The sequence below is a fragment of the Nelumbo lutea genome, chromosome 2, assembly GCF_056320005.1.
Source record: "Nelumbo lutea isolate HS-2025 chromosome 2, American lotus-T2T, whole genome shotgun sequence".
Classification (NCBI taxonomy): domain Eukaryota; kingdom Viridiplantae; phylum Streptophyta; class Magnoliopsida; order Proteales; family Nelumbonaceae; genus Nelumbo; species Nelumbo lutea.
The window spans coordinates 51,592,642-51,617,791 of NC_142685.1; the positions used below are offsets into that span (position 1 = coordinate 51,592,642).

Below are 25,150 nucleotides of genomic sequence, written 5' to 3' on the forward strand. Positions count from 1 at the left end.
GGCTACAAATATTTTATCTTGTTCATTGATGATTTTTCTCGGTTTACTTGGATATTCCTGATGAAATCCCGTGATGAAGTTCCCAGACTTGTGAGACAGTTCCATGAATTTGCCCTAACCCAATTTGGTACCAGGATTAAAATTTTCAGATCTGACAATGCAAAAGAATATTTTGAGAAGAACTTATCCTGCTATCTCTCTGACATGGGGGTTATTCATCAAAGTTCTTGTGTTAGGACCCCAGAACAGAATGGAGTTGCTGAAAGAAAAAATAGGCATATTATTGAAATTGCAAGAAGTACCTTGTTTGCCTCACATGTTCCTACAAAGTTTTGGGGTGATGTTCTCACTGCTACCTACCTTATAAACTGTATGCCATCCAAGGTCTTGGGGTTTAAGTCTCCTTTCAGTCTTCTTCATCCAAACAATGAGCTTTTTTCTATTCCTCTTCGTGTCTTTGGCTGCACTTGCTATGTACATATACCCAGTGTCCAAAGACATAAATTTGAACCAAAAGCCCACAAGTGTATCTTCCTTGGTTATTCCCCCACACAGAAGGGTTACTGTTGCTTTGATCCAAAGACCGGTACTCGATATGTCACAATGGATGTCACCTTTGATGAGATTTCTTCCTTTAATGGTTCCTCCATGGATGGACATTGTCCAAAAGGGGAGGATTTGTCACAGGTCTTTGCTCTTCCTCTTCCTGTCCCGGTTGAGTCTCTTACTGAGTCTCTTTCTTCTTCAAATGAATCAAGGGAGGATCAATCATTCCACTCTCCATGTCCCAGTGTTCCTCCCCCTTTACCTCCTCGTCCTCTCTTTAATCCCAGGATGTATCAAAGGCAAAGATCCAGAAATGAGTAGGTTGTTTCCCCTACAACACATGAGCCTCATGCACTTCCAATTACAGATGAGACAACAGGTATTGTTTCAGCCCCTTTGGAGCCATCCTTCCCTGACCTTGATATTCCCATTGCTGTTAGGAAAGGAAAACGAAAGTGTACTGCACAATGCATTTCCAAACACCTTTCTTATAGTCCGCTTTCTCCTTCATACTTTGCCTACCTCTCTTCTATTGCCTCTTACCCTTTTCCCAGGTCTGTGTCAGAAGCTCTTAATATTACAGAAGGGAGGGATGCTATGAGATCCGAAATTATTGCCCTGCACAAGAATGACACTTGGGAAGTGGTTGATTTGCCTGAAGGGAAGGATCCAGTTGGTTGTAAGTGGGTCTTTACCATCAAATATCATGTTGATGGCACCATTGAGAGGTACAATGCTAGGCTGGTTGCAAAAGGCTATACACAGACATATGGGATTGATTATCTGGAGACCTTTGCACCTGTTGCCAAGATGACATTTGTAAGAGTTCTTCTATCTTTGGTTGCTCACTCTGACTGGCCACTTTATCAATTGGATGTAAAGAATGCATTTCTGAATGGAGAATTACATGAGGAGGTTTATATGTCTCTTCCTCCAGGGATGTATGAAGCAGATATGAAAGGAAAGGTATGCAAGCTGAAGAGATCTCTTTATGGACTAAAACAGTCCCCTAGAGCATGGTTTGAGAGGTTTAGAGCTGCCCTTGTTAACTTTGGCTATGTACAAACACAGTCTGATCATACTCTCTTTGTGAAGAGGAGTGGACTCCTGGCAGTATACCTAATTGTGTATGTTGATGATATTGTTGTGACTAGTAATGATGTTTCAGGAATTAATGATCTCAAATCTTTCCTCCATACAGAGTTTGAGATTAAAGATCTAGGGGGATTTAGACACTTCCTTGGCATAGAAGTTGCTAGATCCAAGGATGGGATTCTTATCTCCCAAAGGAAGTATGTTCTTGATTTGCTCTCTGAAACAGGGAAGATGGGTGCTAGACCAGTTGCTACTCCTATTGATATGAGTAATAAACTCTCTGCTTCAGATGGAACATTGTTGAAGATAAAGGAGCCTTCCAGAGACTTCTTGGAAAAATTTTGTATCTATGCATGACTCGGCCAGACATTGCATATGTTGTCAGTTGCATCAGCCAATTCATGCATGCTCCCCGAGACACTCATATGGCAGCAGCAAAGTGAATCCTGTGTTATTTGAAGGGCTCCCCTGGAAAGGGAATTCTGTTTGCCAAGCATGGCCATATGAAACTTGAAGCCTATACTGATGTTGATTGGGCTGGAAACATTGATGATAGAAGATCTACTTCTGGATATTGCAACTTGGTGGCTGGTAATATTGTTTCTTGGAGAAGCAAGAAGCAATTTGTTGGTGCTCGATCTTCAGCAGAAGCAGAATACAGAGCCATGGCACATGGAGTTTCCGAACTATTGTGGTTAAAATCATTGATGGAGAAACTGGGGATTGAGCATGACAAGCCAATTATGTTATACTATGATAATCAGGCCGCCATCAACATTGCTCACAACCCAGTGCAACATGACAGAACTAAGCATATTGAAGTTGATAGACACTTCATTCGAGAAAGAGTGGCTTCGGGTGAAGTATGTCTTCCTTTCATCACCTCTGAAGGACAGTAGTAGATTTTCTCACCAAGGGCATTCCCAAGGCAAAATTTCAGCATGATACTAGCAAGCTTGGCATGATTGACATCTATGCTCAGCTTGAGGGGGAGTGTAGAGAAGATGGGCCGAATGGAGCATAGGTTGTCTATCCTTTTATATGTTTATATTATTTTCTGTAGTGGGCCTTATTCTGGGCCCATTCTTCCTACATTATGTTTTTTTTTATTTCTTACACAACTAAGGGCCTCTTTGTAAATTATTCAAGTTTAACTTAATAAAACAGTGTTAGGGGGTAAGAGGAGAGATTAAGGTTCATATCTCTCTCTCTCTCTGAACCCTTATTGCCGCCATCTTCTTCTTCATCTCCTCTTCCTTAGAAGAAGTATTTTCTGTTGTTTTCTTTTTATTTCTGCATCTATCCTAAACAGTCATCTATTCTCAAGGACTGTTTTTCTTCTACCTCCTATCCATCGATGATCCAACCCAGTCAGCATCTGTCAACTCAAATATAGTCAAATGACCAGAATCTCTGTAGATGATTCCCATACCTGGTGATCCCTTAAGGTACTTTAGGATTCTGTGCACAGCTTCAAGGTGTGGGACATGTGGAGAGCTCAAAAACTGACTTACAACCCCCACTGCAAAACAGATGTTTGGACGGGTGATAGTCAAGTAATTCAGCATTTCAGCCATACTATTTTGTTGTGGTGTATTAACACAAGAAGTCCGATGCATGATTCTATGCTCACTGTAAAATTCAATAAATAGTGAAGACATGTATTCTTTAGCACTGTTAGATTGAATAGCACAAATAGTAGAGCCAAACTGGGCTTTTATTTGGGATTCTAGCATAAAGAGGTAGCTTTTGACCTCTATTAGCAACAAAAAGTAGCTCTTTTGTAAAATATCATAGACAAGGCATCTTTTGCAAGGTAATATCACGAAAGGGCAGTAAAACATGAGGTGCATCCACCATATGGGAAATGCCTTTGATGCCACTTTTTATGACAAAACTACCCCTCTTTCTTTTTTTCTGCAAAATGTATCAAAAACCCAAAGAAATCTCTCCGCCTTTCTCTTCCTGGTAATCGACTGAAGCTTTTGAAACCCATTCTTCTTCTTCCTAAAGAAATGACAAACTATAAGAAATCCTAGTCCTCTCTCCAAAATTGAAAATAAACCTTGTAGCCTTCAATCTTCATATGGAACCCTGGTCATCTTTTTGTTGCTAATAAACTCCGGCAGCTGCAATCCAAGAGCTTCCTCCCAAGAAGCTCCCGACGATGAACTTTTGGGTGTCAGCCTTGCTCATGATGTGAAAACCTACCCACTTTTTGTTGCTCATGACGTCAGCCTTGGCCACGCGAAGACCAGTGACGCTGCTGTAACAGCCAAGAATGATACATTACACGACTGACATCACTGCGTAGGCCGAGCTTGCTCGCCAGGTAGAGGTCTCCTCCTGGTAATCTGATTTCGCTGGAGGAGACATAGACAATGTGGGTGATGTCTCCTATTAGTCTCCCACATTCCTCTGTTGTCAGTTCTTGGTACTTGTCTAAGATCTCCTTGGAGCAGTAGCCACCGCCTGAGAGATGGGCCATCTGCAGCCACCACAAAATCAGCTTGTAAAACTGCACTGGTGACTGAAGAAGATTCCGGTTTGCAGCAGAGGCCCATGTCGGGAAGCCATCAGAAAGCAACCGGCAATTACCACCTTGATCACTGAACAGAGCAAAACATATTTCCTAATTTCTAAGAACAGTCCAGAGGAAGGAGGGGGTTTTTAACGGAGAGGGTAATTTTGTCCTCTATGAAATAAATACAATGTGTATGTCATAGGGTGAATACATGTCATATATCAGTGCCCCTATCTGATATTTCTTTCAAAAAGATGCCTTAAAGCCGAAATTCTCAAAGGAGCATACCTTTTAATGACATTAAGAGTGAAAAGTTACCTCTATCGGCTAGAAACCCTTTTTATTTCCACAAAGAAACATTTGAATACAGAAAATAATTTACACCTCTCCTTTAACAAATATAACCAGGTAACTCTTGAAAAGTCATAAACAAAGGTAACAAAATACTTGAACCCCAAATAAGACACCACAGGACACAGACCCCAAACATCTGATGAACTAACTGAAAAGGTTTAGACACACGACTCATAACTCGAGCAAAAACAACCCGATGATGCTTGCTAAGCTAACACGCATCGCACTCAAAACTGGTGTTGGACGGAAGTGAAGGAACTATAACACGAAGACTCTGCAATGAAAGATGGCCTAATCGGCAATGAAGTTGAAAAGGAGACACACCAAAAGAAGAAGACTATAAGGCAGTAGGCCCTAAGTCACCTTGCAAATAGTAAAGACCGCCAGATTCAACTCCTCCACCAATCTGCCTCTTCGTGTTTAAGTCCTAAAGCACGCAATGAGAAGGGAAAAAGGTTAATAGAGCAATTTAGTGATTTTGTAAGCTTACCCACAGACATAAGGTTAAAAGGAAAGTGAGGTGCATTAAGAACAGACGATTTATATCCATTAGCAAGAGTAAATGAAGTACCTGACATGTGATCAGTAGCTCCTGAGTCAATGACCCATGGAGATGGTGATGAGGTAGAGAGAAGACGGGTGGAGCCAATACTTGAGGCCTGGGCAAGAGTAGCATTGGAGGAAGATGAGGCTACAACCAACTGATTATATTCTTCCTTAGAAATAGGCATCGTCTTCCCATCTAGCTGATTGTTTGTAGAAACTGTCTGTGGTTGGGATGTGATACATCATCTGAATAGGTAACCTAGTTGGCATAACTTCATGGTTTCTTCAATAGACGACAATACACCACAGTATGTCCCTCACGATGACAATGTGAGCAAAAACGAATTCTATACAGATCTCTACAATAGCAAACAGCGTGTCCTTCTAACCCACAATGAGTACAAAACCTAGTATTACCATTCCTGCCTCGTCCACAACCACACGAACACCATTATCACCTCTACCACCTGAAAATCCTGGAGGGCCACAACCACCACTTCCATGACATCCTCCATAGGTACCACAAGCCCATTCATTACTTCCGGATACAACCAATGTTGCTCGATCAGATGTTTGGATGGGTTCAAATAATTTGGCCCTCTATAGTCAGGAAAACACATCCTCCATGTCAAGTAGTTCTAGATTGCCTAATATCTGAGCTCTCACTAATTCGTATTCAGGTTTAATTCTTGAAAGAAATTTAGCCACATACAATTCCTTTCTCTGCTTTTCCATATTACATCACTGTTAACAGGATGGTATACATTAAGCTCCTCACAAATGCTCACCATATCCAAGGAGTAACCTTCAAGGGACTTATCTCCCCACTGTAAGTTAAAGAATGGCTGAAATAACTGATAAATTCTATTAACATTATTAATCCCAAAGTACATCCTCTTTACCTGTTCCCAAATCTTCTTTTGTCCCCATAGAGTTCCACGGACTTAGCTTCACCAGGAAATCAGTCTCATCATAGATTCATAAGAGATATTCACTTCACAATACTAAACAAACTCAGTTGTCACCTTTCCTTCTTGATTTTGATCAATTTGAGGGTTATAAACAATCACTGATTTTTTTTTTTTGAAGAATAAAGAGAAAATTCATTAAAAAGAAAAGAAATACAATAGAAAGGTGATAAGGAATCACAAAAAATAGACAAACAGCCAAAGGACCCCAACTGAGACGACAACATACCATAACAAGACCCAAAAGCATTCAGATGAAAGACCTAACGGCTCAACAAATCAATTGGAGAACAACACAAAGATCCAGAAAATAAAAAGAAACCCCTTGAACTGAGATGACCACCAGCTAGACACCTAATCCAACAAATCTTAGCTTGCGAACAAATAGGACTCATTCTTCATCCATGATTGCATCTTCCTGCCTTGAGTCATCTTCTCCCAATCTTTACCTACTTCCAACCGAACTTTTCTTTTCAACTTCTCATCTCTTTTCCTCCTCTCAAACTCCTCAAAAGCCCTTCTATCAAACTCCTAGCCACCCCAAAAGAATAAACCCAGACTCTTACCAATTGTGACCTCTCTTTCCACTAATTTCTGAGAGGCACACAGCCAGCATCATCATGCTTATCGTTGTCAGTTTGTGACAACAAATTCCCATTAATATCAGAACCGTCAACGCTCACCTTGTCTTCTTGATGTTCCTTTCCCTTTCCCAATTGGGAACTTGATGAATGAGCCTATGTCATTAACCCCTTATGATCAATTCCATTTGACCCGATACCTTTCACACCTTTTCTCCTATATACCCATTTATAATTCTTTGTAGGACCTGTTCCAACCAGGCCAAGCTTCAACCTGGGAAAAACTTTCGTCACATGCATGACATTATGACTTCTTGAGGCGTGTGTTTTTTTTAACAGTCAACTCGAAAGGTGTCACCTTCTCCTTCTCTAGTGTTGCTTCTACGACCCAAGTCTACACCCAACCTTCCCATCACCACCTCCTCAAAGCAAAAGTTTTTGTCAATATGACTCTCCTTATCGCCAACATTTCCACCACCATTTGATACCTCCTCTTCTCCGATCACACTTTCATCCTTAGATTCAGCATCGGAGTTGATATGTCCTTTGCCATCTTCTTTTAAATCCTCCTCTGACCTCCCAGACTCCTTAGGGACAAACTCCTCAATACCCAAAGAAGCTGAGATTCCAATTTCATAACCCAGTTCTTGAGAAGTCGCATCCATAGTCTTAGACTCGGTAGGGGAGCAAATCACTGCAGACTCACTAACGACCTGTGAGCAGCAGCCAACGCCATTCTCCATGAAACAAGACTGATCATCAATGATACTATCCCTTGTTCCTCCAATAAAACTCTTCTTGCCACATTTATCAAACCTAGCGATCACCCAAACCCATCTCTCCTCCCTTCTCTTTCCATCCTTCGATGATATATACTTTCCGGCTGTCCTGCACTTTTTAAATTTTGATCCGCTAGGGCCTAAGAAAAACCTCGTCCATTTTTCAAATCTTCTTCTAGGCGCAACATCTTCAGGCAAACAGATTGGTCGAGATAGGATGACGAACCTGAATCTTACAAGCGCACATTGACCAAATTCTTACAAGCGCTAGTCCTAGGATCGACGAACCTGAATCTCCCACTACTTCAAACATCTAGAAACACCAGACATGTAGGGGAATATCATAAATGCTTATCCAAACCAAACTCGTCAGATCCAAATCTCTGAGAGCTCGAACTAAAGGATCCCATCTCCCAATCCTTAGTTCAGGAGAACGGACCTGAGATTGTTCATGAAACATGGTTTCACATGCCTCCTCCTTGTTATCAAAACTGAACAGGAAAAAAATAGCATTCAAGTTCCTTACTTGAAAGAAGATGGATGGTCTCCATACTACAATTGCCCACTCCTCCACAGCATTTTTGTCTGGGTCCAAATTAATAAAGCAACCCACCAAACTCCTATTCAATAAACTTAGCCATCCAAAAATACTTCCATTCAAGCTTAACCCAGATAACAACACATTTCACAAACAATAGCTCATCACCTATCACAGCACCTGTGATGGTTAGAACCATCATTAATCACCCAGAAATTCTGCTGAACCTAGCTCGATCCCCTGTAGCAAGCTATAGCAGTCTTCTAGAAGAAACCCTAATCAGATCGATGGTAAGGATGAGCCCTAATCTGATCTTCCTTTTGTTACCTGTTCTGATACCATGTGAAAAGTGGTACAGCAGAGCTACAATGGAGTTCAAACCAGAAATGAAGGCAAGAAAGGAGAGAAGAGAGAAAAGTGCCGATCTGTTTTAGAGAAGGATTAGACTTCATAATCCTCTCTTAGCAGTTGGTCCACCTTTTATACTAATAATAAAGAGATTCTGAATTACATATATGCCCCTGTTTATGATAAATAATGGACAGGAGTGTCCAAAACATAAAATAAAAAGACACCTCTGTCCTGCCACCCAATATACCCAGAAAGACTATTCTTTTAACACATAAAAATAGGAGGAAGTGATAGTGGTAAAGAACCACTCGTCCACATTTTATTTCTCAAAAAGTTATTGAAAAACTTAACCATAAAAATAACCTGACAATTTACTTGGTATTTATCCACATGCAAAATAATAAGAGCTAAGATGCATTTACCTTGCCACGTTTTGTGTACCCAGCTTCATGAAGATACTGAGGAATCTGAGTAGTTTTTCCAGAACCAGTCTCCCCAACAATCACAAGAACCTATAAAAGCAAAAAAAAAAGAAAATTTTTCTCAAATACAGGATGAGAACATGTCAAAAACAAAAAATAAATAAATAAATAAAATTCACCACATGATATCCAGATAATTCATTTTATGCTAAGTATGCACTTGACACAGTTTTTTTCTTTTTTTTTTCATTTTTTGGCTTTTTGATGAATATGCACATGACACAGATGTATGGGGACAGTTGTTAAAACCACCAAGACTTTTCTAATTTGATTTTGATGAAACTCAATATTTGGACATGCACCAAATTAATTACTAAAACAATTTGTTAAAAGGCACGACAATTAGAACCTGAAACTTAAAATTATGCAATGCCCAAACAGTCACATTAACCTTGGGCATTGACAATTTTAGCTCATTAAACATTTCAGTTTTTAATTGCCATATCTAAATCATCATTGCATTTTTGTCTGTTACTGGTTTTTGCTTGGTTTCTTTATTGACACCAAAGATGACAGGCATCTAATGTCAAATACAACTTCCATGCTCAATTTGGAATTATCTATTCATTGCTTTGTGTATGACATGTCTGTGTCCAATACCAACACCCAGTTGATAGTCCCATCTTAGCCAGGTCATTGCATCCCAAGAGTATGGAATGAGGTAGATCCAACTCCTAGACGCATGCCAACACATTAATAATACAAGTATCTTTTGCCTTTCCTCCAAAGAACCCACCACCAAGCCCATGTAGGATATATCAATTAGGATTTTTTCGGGAAAAAAAAATAATAATGTAGGTTCAAATCAGGAAGTCTAAAGATGCAATGGACTTAGAAACCTGATGATCATGAACCGCCTGGAGCAGCTCCTCCCTATATGGGTAGATAGGTAGAGTTTTTCTCTCATCCTGAAAGAGCACAGAAGCAAATGGAACAATATAAGAAAATGATGCTAAAACACCAAACAACATATACTGATTTGGCAATCTGAAGAAAAATCTATACTCCTGTCTCTCAAGAAAATAAATTAACCATTACTACCTCTTAACGTCAAAAATGTGATAAACTATACTAAGAATTACACTTTATAATGCTTAGTGTTTACTTATAGCATTTAAATGAGATGAGTTAAAAATCTAACCATAACTGAGATAAATAAGGCTCCATTTGGAAGGAGTACAAATACAAATATGTAGAGTGCAAAACCTTATATTTTGTATTATTTTGTATGGATATGTACTGTGCATATTTGTATTTATACCCCTTACAAACTAAGCCTAAAGGACAGTAAGTGATAAGAATTAGTAAAAATGCATTATTGCAAATACAAGAAGAAATTGGAAACACAAACCTGGAGCTTCTGTAATGCTGACTTCTCCTGAGAGTTATCAAGCAGCTCGGAAGGAAGGTCATGATCAAACTGTGCAGGAAAGAGTAATTATCTTACATTAAGAATGTTCACATTTAAATACATAAATAAATATGACATAAAAAGGTTCCACCTAATAATAGAAAGAAATAATGGTTTTCAGCTTTTCATGGTCTTGGCATACCTTATCCCCATCCATCACAGTTGCCTTGATGAATTCAATTTGATCCTCAAAGACATACCTAAAAACTAAAACCTTTGGGAGACAGAATATGGCATCCATATAAAGCACGAAATACAAGTTTCTTGAAGTAAATCCTATTTTCTAAGAACTAAGGCTGATGGTCTAGCAGTAAGTACAACAACTGGCACATCGAGTTCAGAAAGGTGTATGGGACTGCAAGTGTGTAAAAAACAGAACTTACTCATAATCATCTGATATTTGTTTCTTATTCTTGGAACCAAACATTAAGGTTGCTTTCCCTGAAAGATGATAAGATCATAACAAGGAACTTCAACAATGAGTATGATCCATGTTATAGAACACAAAGAAATATAGAATGCTACAAACAAAAGATACCAATTTGATGCTCCTCCCAAGCCTCCTGCTCTGCAAATGGGTTCATTTTATCAACAGAATTCGGGTCCCTATTAGACCAAAAAAAAAATAAATACATCAAATCTATCATACAATAGACACCAAGAGCTATGCAGAACATGAAGTTCTTATAAACTCCCAGAATGCACTCATTTTGTATGGTGGTGGTGGAGAGAAACATTGGCAACATTTCAGAAAGCAAACTGACCTATACCGCTGCAGAGCTGCAGCAAATCTCTTCTCCTGATTTACACCTCCCTCTTGATCATATGCTTCAGGCATTCTATACTGCAATTCCAAATAAATATAAGGATAGTAACCAAATCTATTAAATGAGAACTCCGTCGAAGCAACCAGAATACCAAATTCATAGAAACAATGAGAAAAGCAAGTTTTTGTTGACGTGAAAGGCATGGATAGTATGAAATAATTTACATGCATTATTAATAAATTTCTGCATTTTCCCCTTCACTAAATATATTAAAAAAATCTATTTGGTATTCTTGTACAAAGGGCTTGTTTTTCTCCACCAAATTTCCAGTTTCAGAAAAGTTTTGGCACGAAAGCCCACCAGAGCTCTTCTATAGAAACTATAGGTTACAGAATTGAATGTGTCAATAGAAACCCCAGAGCAATGAATTCAATATAAATACTTTCTTTTTTCAATTATTGACGCCCAAAAGAAAACCAATTAAAGACAATCCCTCAATCCTAAAGTCGATTATTTCATCTTAGTATTAGCAATCAAGAATAAATGAGACTCAAATTTCTCTGTATTTTGTCACAAACTACGCTGAGAAAACATGACCAAAGCAAGACAACTATGGCATTCAAGTAAAAAATCCCAGAAACACCGATAATGAATATGCTAAAAGTCATTATATTTTGCAAACTTTTATGGAGAGATACATAACAATATACTCATTGACAATGAAAAATATGTCTACATGAGAGGATGTATGGGATACTACAGAAAGACAATAACCCTATAATTCATAAACAAAAACCTTAAGAATGCAAAGCTAACCCCAAAAATTAAGATTAAGGCCAACTTCAGTTTAGGTTCCACACCACCCACTTCCATGAATATTACTGTGTATGCTCATAGAGGCTAGGACCACAGGTTCCAGGCTGAACAAAGCATTCTCCTGGACTCTGATATCAATAAATGCTTTAGCAAATTTGCTGAATGAAAGGTAGTAGATAGGGAACCATTGTTACAGAAATTTCAAGTCAAACTAAAGTTAGAAAGCATCGCTGTAATACTATACTTGCACTCTTCTGTCTTTTATTTCACAAAAAAAAAAAAAAGATTTCACCTTAGACATATGGAACATACCTTTCTCTCAGAACAGACTTTCCTATAAATGATTTAATCAGAATCACGTTACAGAATGACATAAAGGAAACAAGGTTTTCAAAGAATACATACACACAAACCATTAACTGGTATTGCAGCAATTCTGGGAACCCAGGGTTTTCAAGGCAATGACCAGTAACTCTCACACTTGCAAACTAAAACAAAACTTGTATTCCTCTTATTCCAACATTAATCGCATTAACCAGTAATCAATCACTATTTTATAAACTAGGAAAATCAGCAAGATCTTAATTAATGACCTAAATCAGCCAGCCAATGTGTCAACAGAAAATAAGAATACATTTTTATTTATATCAAATATAATATAAACAAAAAAACAAGAATTGACTACCTCACTGATATCATCCGCATCTTCAGAATGTTTCTTTGCAAGCTCATAAATTTGTTTCTTGTATCTGCAGACCAAAAAAAAGTATATAATTCAACCCAGGTTGATATTCCTCCATAACATAACAACTGAAAATTTTCCACTATGAGAGAAGACCATGACAGCCAAATGATGCTTTCCACTCTAAGGTGGTAGTGGGTTGGCTGCTAAATCCGAACAGTGCTGTTTGGGGCTATGGAGATCTCTTGAAAAATGTAAACCAAAGCCATGGCTTGGGGGCATTGCAACCATTCTCAGACAAATGTCTCAGTTGTTTTCTTAACCCTTTGAAGAAATGCATGCAGAAGGTGAAGCATAAACTAATTACCTTAGTTCACGATATTCTGCTTCAGTCAGCTTAACACCATCAAAGAGATACTGCTCATCCTCGATATCATCCCTGAAATTGAGCGTAAATGAGAGGGAGTAAGGCAATGCTGTGAATAACATTCTTTTTTTTTTTTTTGCATGCCAGATATGTGAATAATATGAAGCAAAAAATATCTAAACCCACAGGGTATGAAATAACAGTTAAACAAGGTATATACTATATACGTCATACCTAATCTCTTCAAGCTTCTTTTGCTCCCTCTTCTTTAAATATTCTTGCCTTGAGACTTTTCTGCAACAGAAACAAGACAACTATTAATAACCAACATGCCTCAAACGGTCACACCCAGCCAACTTCATCCTAATTGGTAGAAAACCAAGTCCATCAGGAAACAAATAGCAAAGTCTAGCATGTTCTTTTTCAATTTCCTATACTCTTTAAACATTGTGCAACCATCTTAGTTTATCACTAAGTTCTTAAACTCAATTGGGTTGTCACCCAATCAGGTAATACAAAATCAATGTTCAGGCATTCAAAAACGTAATATCTAAGTCATTATAACCTCTCTAAGCATTGGAAATTTGGAATATCCAAAACCACAAACGGAATATCTTAATAACTTTTTCAATAAAGAGCACTGACAGCCCAATTAAATAAATATCCAAGAATAAATAGATAAAAAAGATAAAATGGAAAAACCTTAGAGCTTCAATATCATTTTCCTCCAAAGCTTTAGATCTCCGAATTTCTTCCTCTGTTAAAAAGAATATGCATCAGACCCAAGGCACAGATTTAAAAATAAATAAATAATTAGATTAATTTAGCAGCAGGATTCATACCTTCCTCCTTCTTTGTCAACTTTGACTCTGTCAACTGTCAATAGAAAAAAATATAAGGAAATGGAAATACAATTTTCATAGAGACTCCAAATTGAAAACAATGGTACAAAACGAAGAAAAGAAGATATATGTGTGTGTGCATAGTTATGTATGCATATAAACATAAATGTGAAATTTCCCATTGACAGCATTCCCAGATGTGGGTAAATGAAGGTTTATAACTTTATATGCATATGTGAGCATGCATATTATCATTAATTATTGACATGTAAACATACATGGCACATATAGATACATGCATATATAGTTGGTACAAGGGTTAGATGATGATGATGATATGTGAATATGTAAATGGCTATATGCATGCACACCAGCACAAAATTCATATTAAGTGTATGCATAAGCATCTGTGCATTTGGTCTTTGTTCTTTTTTTTCTGAGAGAGAGAGAGAGAGAGACTTAACCGAAGGTTGATAGAGTGCAGAATACAAAAATAGCTCAATACATTCACAAAGCTTAGTATGATGAAAGAGAAACACATTTAGGAATCTCTCCTCAATGATATTATGTCTTTGTTGGCTGCCCCCTAGATTTTACTTTGACACATGGACTAGACCTGAATCACATAGGTTATCCCAGAAAACTATACAGAACGATATCAAATCCATCATTTACCTTTCGTGTTCCTGCTGCATCTCTTTCTCTCATGTTCCTTTCAAGCTGTTCCCGCTCCTCTTGATCACGTAACCTGGCTTCCTCTGACTGCATGCTAGAAAAATTGACAGTAAATATTTGTATTTAAAGAATGTGACCCTTAATTTCACAACAAATCACAAATAGTCATGTGGCAAGTGGAGAAGCCAAATTAGGAAGCAAAATAGTAAAGCCATAAAGAAAAATCAAGTTTGGAGGTCATCCAAACAATGCACTGAATGTTCTTTTCTCTAAACCTTTTTCTCCCCTCCCCCCGCTTGAATAACAAACCTATATACTTAACAGAGAATTTGGTCCCTTCTTTTTCCCTTTTTGGTCATATCATTGTAAAGAAGACTTTCTAGTGGAGGAATTCTCTTCCCCCATCATCATCATAATCTTCATCTAAGTCATTTTCCATCCATATGGGTTGGCTACATGAATCTTATTCCACAATTCCATTCTGTTTAATACCATACCCATTGTTATATAATGGGCCCTTAAATCATTTCTTACAACTTTAGCAAATGCCCCTTTTGGTCTGCCCCTAGTGTTCTTCTAACCCTTACAATCTGTAATAGATCACTTCTTCTCACTGTTTCTGTAGATGGTCTCTTTTACATGTGCCCAAACCATCTTAGTATACTTTCCCTCATGCTATCATCTATTGGATGTACTCTTAAGTTTATTTAAAGAAGTCCATTCTGATCCTATCCTTTGTAGTTTTCCCACTCATCCATCTCAAGTCTCAACATTCACACTTTTGCTACACTCATTGTTTGGACATGTTTCTTGAGTGCCCAACACTTTGCTCCATACAACATTGCTGGCCTTATAACTATTTTATATACTTTTCCTTTTAGCCTGAGGGGTTTTCTCTTATCACATAATATTCCAGATGCATACCTCCATTTTCCCAATCCTATACTAATTTATGAGCAACATCCCCCTTGATCTCTCCAGTGCAACTCAGTCCCTCCCTTTTCTAGTTTTAACAATTAATGCTATTTCATCAGAAAACAAAATACATCGCGGAACCTCCTTTATAAGCTTAGTTAGTTCATCAATAATTAAGGTAAGTAAATAAGAGCCAAATGCTGAGCCTTAGGGCTTGTTCGCTTCCTCTTAACTCTTATCTCTTAAGAGGAATCTTTTAACTTTAAGAAAAAAATGGTTGTTCATTTCCTCTTATCTCTTCTCTCTTAAAATGCAATCATACAACTTTTTGTTTTCTAATGATACCCTCAAAAAGACAAACAAAAACTTTCATATATGCGGTCAAAAATGGATATTGATAATTTTCAGGAGTCAGAACAACATTTTCGGCATTCAGAGTTCAGAGGAAAGAAAAGTTCACCAATACCAATATACCTCTTAATGTAATTATTGCACCTTCAAATGTCAGACTCCAAAGCAAACGAACAGGCCCTTGGTGAAGTCTCATTGTAATTGGAAATTCTGATGTTTCTCCCATAGGTGTTTTAATATTGGTTGTTGCACCTTCATACATATCCTCAATTAAATCCATGTAACTATTTGGCACTTCTTTCTTTTCCAACACCAACCATATTATCTCTCTAGGAACTCTTACCATATGCTTCTCTAGATCAATGAATACCATATAAAGATCCATAAACTTTTCTATCAATAGTCTCAATAAATAGATACTTGTTTCATGCCATAACCTTTGCTCAATTACTCTCAATGTTTCATAGTAGTTTAGTTCCATGATAATTATTACAACTCTGCGCATAGCCTATGTTTTTAAATGTAGGAACCACAGCACTCTTTCCCCATTCATCTAGCACCTTCTTTGCTTTTATTATCTTATTAAATAGTCTAGTTAGCCATGATAGGTCTACCTCTCCCATATCTTTCCAAACTTCTATCGGGATGTCATCCACTTCTTAACACCTTTCCCATCTTCATCTTCTATTGGGATACCAAGTGATGGATAAAAGGGTTTTGTGAATGGGAGTTCTCTCAAGGGTTCTGAGATTGATGGGTTTTCGCAACAAATGGGTGAGGTAGATAAAAGGGTGGATAAGTTCTGTTTGGTTCTTGGATATGGTAAACGGCATAGTTTTCAAGGCACCAAGGCAAAGCTAGGTGATAGGGGAGTGCCTTGTTGCCTTGTTGCCTAGGATTACCATAATCCTCATGAAATACGCATAAACTCCATATCAAAAGATAAAAAATCAACATATTTATGAGAAGAAAAATAAGGAAAGAAAACATACAAAACACAAGGGTTGAGCCCTTGTTTTCACCCTAGAAGATGATGATGATGATGTCCTAGGGATTGTTCTTGTGTCAATTAGCTAAACTCTTCAACTTACTTCTTATTAATTCAAGTTTTGAAGTATTTGTTAGGTGCTGCCTAACTCAGGGTTCGTAGAGTGAACCAAGCTCGTGAGAGAAGAGGAACTGAAGGGAAACAGAGAGAGGGGAAGAAAAAGGGGATTCAGAGGGAGAGAGAGAAAGAGAGAGAGAGAGATTTGTTCAGATGGAATTTTTTCCGCTCTTTCTTTCTTCTTTGGGTTTTTATAGACAGGTAATTTGTTTACAGTTGCAGTCTGTTACAAGATGGTTACAGCTTGTTGTAGGACTGTTATTTTGTTCTAACAGTCAGCCACTTGGACTACACTCTTGCTGACGTGGCTTCTCCCTTTTTTCTGTAAACTTGGTAGGCAGGCTGGCTATTCCCGTGCACAGGCATTGGTTTGTCGCAGCTCTTGGTCTTATCAATACTCCCCTGGTGAAGCCGGACCTTGCCCTCAAGGTCAATATGGGGGAACTGGTGTTGCAGTTGTAGATAGGGTTCCCATGTGGCATCCTCTTCCGGTAGTTGTGACCACACAACTAAGGCTTCTGGAACAATGTGGGAGCCTTTTTTGACCCATCTGAAATTAGTAATACGCACTAGCTCTGTTTCTAGGTTCATGTCACTTGAGAATTTTGGAAGATGGGGTTGAGTTATAGCCTCTGGTTTCAGGCATTTTTTGAGAACTGACACATGGAAGACTGGGTGCACTCTTGAATCTGGTGGGAGATCCAATCTGTATGCAAGGGGTCCAATTTTCTCCAAGATCTTGAAGGGTCCAAAGTAGCAAGGTGCCAGTTTGTTCCATCTCTGTTTTTGTACAGAAAGCAACTTGTAGGGAAGCAATTTCAAGTAAAACATATCACCAACTTGATAGTGTGCTTCCCTATGGTGTTTATCATATGATTGTTTCATCCATTGTTGGGCCTGGAGTAGGTTCTGTTTAAGTTCATGTAGAATGCTATCCCGATTTAGCAGGTGTTCTTCTAGTGAAGCTACTGCTGTGGAGCCCCTTTCATAGGGAATCAGTGCGGGTGGATCATGACCATATAATGCCCTAAAAGGGGTCATCCCAGCCGATATTTGATAGGTAGTGTTGTGGATTTGCTGAGCTGTACACCTTGGAGGCAAAAAAGTTCTTTCCAAAAGAGCTGAGTTGTAGATAGGTAGTGCGGGATGTTACGATCCATCTGTCCCATGTTGGTAGTATGGGATGCTAATGTGAGGTATCCCACATCGGTAGAATGAGATGCTGTTGTGGGGTATATATGTGCTTGAGCTCCCTCCCTCTAACAGCTAGCTTTTAGGGGTGAGTTCTCCTAAGTTACGTATCAAATGGTATCAGAGCCTACACTATGCCTCTCAGTTGCAATCACACGGCACAGGTGGTGACGTCGGTATTGCAGTGTTCGGCCGGGACTAGGTGGACTAGTGCAAAGCCAGCCTGCGTGAGCGTCGGGACTGCAGAAGCGTGGTGGGATGTTACGATCCATTTGTCCCATGTTGGTAGTATGGGATGCTAATGTGAGGTATCCCACATCGGTAGAATGGGATGCTGTTGTGGGGTATATATGTGCTTGAGTTCCCTCCCTCTAACAGCTAGCTTTTAGGGGTGAGTTCTCCTAAGTTATGTATCAGTCTTAAAGGGTTCAAGACTATGGGACCATTTGATAACAGCTGAAGATGCTAAACTGAAAAGCTTATTGCTTTGTCTTTCAGTGAACAAGTTTTAAGGAGGTTGTAGATTCCTCAATGGCTAAAACTGAAATTGGATTGATCACTTCAGATTTGAAAACATGTGGTGTTACATCCAGATTTTCAAAAGAAAGTGAAAGAATGGTGGGAAGAGGATCAGGTGGAGTTTAGATGGAAGGGATATAGATTTTATAAGAAGCTACAAAAGCTAAAAGCCAGGATCAAAGCTTGGAACAAAGAAGAGCTTGGTACAATTGAAGACTGAAAGGAGGCTATTAGTAAAAGGATTCAAGAACTTGATGTTGCTGAGGCAAAGAGAGGATTGAGGCGTGAAGAAAGGGAAGAGAGATGGAAGTTGAAACAGGAGTTGGAGGAAATTTTCAGAAAAGAAGAGATAAGCTGGAGACAAAAATCAAGATGCAAGTGGTTGAGGGAAGGAGATAGTAATACAAGATTTTTCCATAGCTTGGCAAGTGGAAGAAAGAGGAAGAACATAGTGGAAAGTTTGGAATGGAATGGGGCAAAGCTGACAAGAGAGGAAGAGATTGCAAAAGCTTTTGTGGAGCATTTTAAATCCATTAATGACAGCCACAATAGTGTAAGAGAGACTCTAACTGACTTTGAGTGGCATGTTGGAGAAAGGGAATTGTTGGAACCCCTGGAAAGATTTTTTGAGGTTCAAGAAAAAAAGGAGGCAGTTTTCTCTATGGAAAGATCAAAAGCCCCGGGCCTTGATGGATTCACTATGGCTTTTTATAGACTGTTGGGACATCTTAGGTAATGACCTAGTGGAGGTCCTCTTGGAATTCATTGAAAGAGGAAAAAAGAAATGCAGGTGCAAATGCTACTTTCATAGCTTTGATCACTAAGAAGGTGCCTGAATTTCAGCCCAAGGACTTTAGACCGATCGGTCTGATTGGGAGTCTGTATAAGATCATTTCTAAAGTTCTTGCACTAAGACTCAAGAAAGTCCTTCCTTAATCTCACCGAATCAAGGGGCCTTTGTGAAAGGGAGCCAAATTATTGATCAGATTTTAATAGCCAATGAATGTGTGCATTACAAAAAAAGAAAAGGAGAAAAGGGTATGATCTGTAAATTTGACTTAGAAAAGGCTTATGATTTGGTGGATTGGGATTTCTTGCTAGAAGTTTTGAAGAATAGAGGCTTTGGGGAGAGATGGTGTAAGTGGATGAAGGATTGTATTACCTCCTGTCACTTCTCAATCCTAGTGAATGGAGTAGCTAGGGACTTCTTTCCTGCAAAGAGGGGCCTTAGACAAGGAAACCCTTTGTCACCTTTCCTCTTTACTGTAGTAGTGGATGTTCTAAGTGTCTTGATTTCTAGGGCTGATTCAAGAAATCTACTAAAAGGATGGAGAGTTGGGAGGCAACAAGTGATTGTTACTCACCTACAATTGGCGGATGATATCATTCTCTTTTGTGAAGGGGAAATTGAGGAGATGAATATTTTGAGATTGGGGGTGATGCATTTTGAGAGTCTCTAATCTAAAAATCAATTGGAACAAGAGATGTCTAGCGGGGGTGAATTTACGGGATGATGAAGTGCAGTTGGTGGCTAGGGCTTTAGGTTGTGAGGTAAGTGGTTGGCCTCTGGTATATTTAGGTCTGCCCCTGGGGGGAAATCCTGGAACAGAAAACCATTGGTACCCAGTTTTAGAAAGATTCACTAAAAAGATAGCAGGGTGGAAGAGAAATTATATCTCACTAGGGGGTAGAATCACTTTAATCAAGTCCACTCTGGCCAACCTCCTGGTGTATTTTCTGTCTACCTTTAAGCTTCCTACCAAGGTTGCCATTAAGTTAGAAAAGCTCATGAGAGATTTTCTATGGGAACCGAGTGACTCAAAAAAGGACCATTTAGTGAAGTGGGAAGTAGTTTCTACGAAAATGGAAGCGGGGGGTCTAGGCATTGGCAATATCAGATTAAGAAATGTAGCTTTGTTTTTTTTATGAATGAATATAATTTATTAAACCAGAAATATGAGGCAATACAGGAGACCCAAGAGGAGGCACGAGTTGTTACCTCTTCTAGCAAGTATTACAGAGCAGCCCAAAATAAATGTTCCCTTGAAGCCCCTTGCTTAGTTAACCCATCCGCTAAGGTATTTGCTGATCTTCCCACTCAAAGAGAGGTAACAGTCATGTTTCTTGTGAGCCAGTTGACTTTCCTTAACAAGTCTCTGTGTCACCACATAGTTGAAGCTGGGTATATCAGCCACCCCACAACAATCTTAGAGTCCCCTTCAACAACCAAGTGTTGAACTCCTAATTGTTCTGCAATCTGAATACCTTTGACCACTGCTAACATCTCAGCTGTATTGGAGTCTCCTATTCCCACGGGGCCTGAAAACAATGCAAATATTTTGCTCTCCTTATCTCTCAACACCCCTCCTATCCCCGATGGGCCTGGGTTTCCTTGGCTGCTTCCATCAAAGTTCAGCTTTGCCCATCCTTCAGGCAGAGGCATCCACACTACAGATTCCCTGTCCTTCCTTGTATGGCTATTAGCCACCGCTATCCAGTTTCTCCAAAAATCATCAAAGGAGAATGTATGAAATAAGTCCATAGTTCTTAACCAATGAATGGCCCTAGTCAAGATACTGTCCTCAACAGCCTGAATGTTTCTTTCCTTTTCCTAGAATACCCTTCCATTCCTTTCTTCCCAGATTGTCTACAAGGCGGCTGCTCTAATACATCACATTATTTTTCCTTTTTTTTTTGTAGGCCACACAAAAAAGGAAGGACCGAACAGCTGACTTAAAGCTGTGGACAGATTCCACCTGCATCCAAACAAAGAGAAAATCCAACTCCAAATAGCACTAGAAAAGGAACAAAATACAAGTAAGTGATAGCAATCCTCACCACTAGCCCTACAAAGTACACACCAGTTAGGGGACAAACACAAAGAAGGCATTTTCTTTTGCAAGCAATCCAAGGTATTAATCTTTCTATAAAACACCTCCCAGCAGAAAAATAATAACTTTAGGTGGAACCAGTCTAGGCCATATCTCCTTGGATGGAAAAACCCCACTGCCCCTGGGAAGAGCAAAGGGATTTAAAAAAGGAAGCACAAGTGAAGTAGCTTTTTGGGTAAGGGGACCATAACCTCACATCCAAGCTAAGAGGGTCCAGAAAGACACTGCCAAAAAGGGACAACAGATCTAAAACACTGTTAAGTTCATCATTCCCCAGACCTCTCCGAAAGCCAAAGTCCCAACTTAAGAAGTGGGGTGAAATAGAAGATGGGAGAAAATGAGAGATAGCTTTTTCCTTGTAAAAGGAAATAGAATAGAGAGACGGGAATTGGTCCTTAAGGGCAATAGTACCCACCCAAGTGTCTTCCCAAAATAAAACAGAGATACTGGAATTGGCATCATACCTGACAAAGTTGAGAAACTGAGGGAGGATACTCTGGATTGCTTCCGAGGAGATGCCAACGTAGCTTGACGTGATACACCCGCATCCCATCCATTTTCCAGTCTACCATGTATACTAGCTATCACTTCATTCCACAACCTCTCCCTTTCTCTAGGCCATCTCCACAACCATTTTCCTAAAAGCGCTTTATTCTTGAAAGTTAACCTTCCTAGTCCCAAGCCACCGTCCTCTGTACTCCTACAAACTATTTCCCAGTTGATTAGGTCTTTCTTTTCCTCCACTGGCTCCCAAAGGAAATTTCTCATTAATCTCTCCAACTTTCCCTATTAGGAATCTTGAAAACGGAGAGAAAATAGACTGGTAGGTTTGCTAGGGTAGCTCTCAATAAAGTCACTCTACCCCTATAGAGATGTAGTTCTTTTTCCAAAAAGTTAACCTTTTCTCAAACTTTTCCAACACTGGGGTCCAAAAACTACTCTCTTTTGGGTTAGCCCTAGAGAGAGACCTAAGCACTATAATGGCCAAGAAGAGACAGAACAACCTAAACAGCCTACCACAGACTGAATAATCCCTTCATTCATATTAACACCTACCACACAACTCTTATTCGGGTTTATCTTCAAATTGGAGACCTCCTCAAAGTGTTGTAACAATGATCTGAGATTCCTCACTTTTTGCCTGTCACCCCCTTCACAAAATATTAGGATATCATCAGCAAACTATAGGTGGGGAACCCAGATATTGTTCGTGATTAATCTACTGAAGACATTTGCAACTAAGGTGAAAAGAAATGGGGAGAGTGGGTCACCTTATCTAAGGCCTCTACAAGCTGGGAAAAAATCTTCGGCCATCCCATTCACCAAGACTGAGTAATGACAGAAGCTAATGCAACCCTTTACCCAGTTGCACCATCTATCTCCAAAACTACAACACCCAAGGACCTCTAGGAAAGTGGTTGTGAAATTTTCCTTTGGAGTAGGACAGTTTGTGGCACTTGGTGGTGGAAAGTATTCATGGGATGGCAGCTAATGGATGGGATGTTGGCGTCAACCCCAAGGCTTCTCATTTCTCCGTTTGGAAAGCAATTGCTGGAGTCTTGTCTTCCTTTCAGCCTTTCATCAGATTTGATGTGTGCTCAGGTAATAAAATTTTGTTTTGGGAGGACCTTTGGCTTGGGAACACCCCCCCTAAGGATAGATTCCCGGTAATGTATTCTCTTTCCCTAAATAAATTCAAAACCATCTGCTCACTTCCTATGTCTTAGGGGACTTGGGATTTGGGTTTGAGAAGAGGGTTGAGGGATTCAAAATTGGCTTCTGCAGATGAGTTATTCACTGTGTTGAATTTAGTTTTCCTAGATCTTTCCTGCCCAGAAAGTAGAATTTAGAAAGAGTCCTCTTCAAGGACTTTCTCTTGTTCATATTTTTTCAACGCCTTAGTTCAGTCTTCTTCTGTGTCTATCTCTTTTCCTGCTAAAGAAATCCGGTATTCTCCTGTGCGGCCAAAGGTTAAGGCTTTTTGCTAGGAAGTGGCTCTTCAAAAGATCAATACCATGGATGTACTTCAAAGAAAAAGGCCAGACTGGAGTCTTTCCCCACATGTCTGTTACCTTTGCTTAAGAAATGGTGAGACGGTGACTCATCTTTTGATTTCTTGTCCTCTTGCTTATTATTTGTGGGATTGGTTCTCTTCTTTGTTTGGTTACAGATGGAACCCCCCTCCCGGGTGTGCTGAACCTTTTTGACTCTAGCTTCTTCTGACAACCAAGGAAAAGGGGTAGGGTAATGTGGAGAATAACAAGAGCAGCCATCCTATGGTCAATTTAGGAAGAGAGAAACAATAGGATCTTCCTAGGGCAAGAAAAATCTAAGGAAGCACTTGTGGAGGTTGTCACCATCAAGGTTATGCACTGGCTGAAAGTACATCTCTTCAAGGACTTCTCCTCAGCGAACTTAATTAGAAATTGGAGTGATATAGCTCTTTCCTCGCCTTCCTCCCCTATGGTACAAGATTGTTGGGTACCACCGCCTCAGTTCAGGGTGAAGCTAAACTTTGATGGAAGCTCCTTGGGTAATCCAGGTCAGTCAGGAGTTCGAGGTGTGTACAGAAATGAGGAAAGAAAAGTCTTGACCCTTTACTTGAGCCCAATTGGGGTGGGAGATTCATTAAGGGTAGAAGTAATGGCCTTACTTCAAGGTTTGAAACTGGCGAAACAATGGGGAATGCAGCAATTAGAAGTGGAAGGAGACTCCAAGCTGGTAATAGGGTGGATGCAAAATGGAAACCTGGGAGTGTGGTCTCTTAGACAGCCTCTAAGAGAGATTATTAGCTTAGCAAGGGAGATTGGGGTACATTTTAATTGGGTAAGAAGGTCAGCAAATGGAATGGCTGACACTTTAGCTAAGCAAGGAGTTACTAGGGAGGCTTTGTTTTGGGCCTGTTAGTAAGTTTTTGAATTTCTTTTCCATCCATTTTGTGGGTGGTAAGCCTGTAATCTTTTCAATTATCTAATGAAAGTTACCATTTCCTATCAAAAAAAAATGGATTGATCACTATACCCTTGGAAGTTTTATTATTTATATATTTTATCAACTAAAAGACAAAGCAATAAGTCATTCTGTTAAGCAACTTCAGTCGCTATCAAACAGCCTATTGGGAACAACACTACCCATGAAGGCTAGAGCCCGTCACCAGTCCTTATCCAACATGCCATCAGCTGAAGGAAGAAGAACCTCAGTGCCGCATCAGCAGATCCTCTGTTAGAAGTTGTTACCAATGGAATCATGTAGAAGGGGACTCTATTTCATGGATTTTAAAGGCGGATAGGTACTTTGAGTACCATGAAACACCCGGTCATTAGAGAGTTTCCATTGCTGCGATCCACCTGGAGGGAGAGGCAATATTGTGGTTCCAATGGTACCGCTAATCTCACCCCCAAGTGACTTGGGTTGAGTTCACTGACGCCCTCTGCGTCCAATTTGGTCCAACAAGGTACAAGGATTATGATGAACAGCTGCCCAGAGTGAAGCAGACGGGTTCTGTTCATGACTACCAAAATGAGTTCGTGAAGCTCGCAACTCGAGTGTTTGACTGGCCAGAAAAGGCCTTAGTAGGGTGCTTCGTCAGAGGTCTTCGTGATGATATACGCCTGGAGGTGAAGGCTCTCCAAACAACAACTGTAATAAAAGTGGTGCGCATTGCTAGGGTTCAAGAGAAGAGACTCAAACAACTTAAGCCAGTCACTCGGTCTGTGGGGCCCATTCTCAAAACACCCCCGGTCTGAGATTCGTACCAATAAACCGCTAGGGGAAATGGCCAACCCCCTAGCCTAGAGGCCCACAATGCCTTTCAAATGCCTCCCCTAGGACAAGATACAAGGCCGGATTGTTCT

General features: G+C 39.6%; 1 protein-coding gene across 4 annotated transcripts in view; it reads right to left on the bottom strand.

The window, feature by feature from the left end:
- The window catches only part of LOC148870645 (pre-mRNA-splicing factor ATP-dependent RNA helicase DEAH1-like), a 78,258-nt gene that overhangs the window by 30,065 nt on the left and 23,043 nt on the right, over positions 1-25,150 (bottom strand). For all 4 annotated transcript variants that reach the window (XM_088969534.1, XM_088969535.1, XM_088969537.1 and 1 more), the window contains exons 7-19: positions 14,325-14,411; positions 13,650-13,683; positions 13,510-13,564; positions 13,042-13,101; positions 12,808-12,879; positions 12,444-12,507; positions 10,940-11,019; positions 10,714-10,781; positions 10,559-10,616; positions 10,318-10,375; positions 10,116-10,184; positions 9,604-9,672; positions 8,705-8,794 (exon numbers count right to left, since the gene is read on the bottom strand). In XM_088969534.1, coding sequence (XP_088825660.1) covers positions 8,705-8,794; positions 9,604-9,672; positions 10,116-10,184; positions 10,318-10,375; positions 10,559-10,616; positions 10,714-10,781; positions 10,940-11,019; positions 12,444-12,507; positions 12,808-12,879; positions 13,042-13,101; positions 13,510-13,564; positions 13,650-13,683; positions 14,325-14,411 — 864 coding nt within the window. The remainder of the gene's footprint in view (positions 1-8,704; positions 8,795-9,603; positions 9,673-10,115; positions 10,185-10,317; positions 10,376-10,558; positions 10,617-10,713; positions 10,782-10,939; positions 11,020-12,443; positions 12,508-12,807; positions 12,880-13,041; positions 13,102-13,509; positions 13,565-13,649; positions 13,684-14,324; positions 14,412-25,150) is intronic.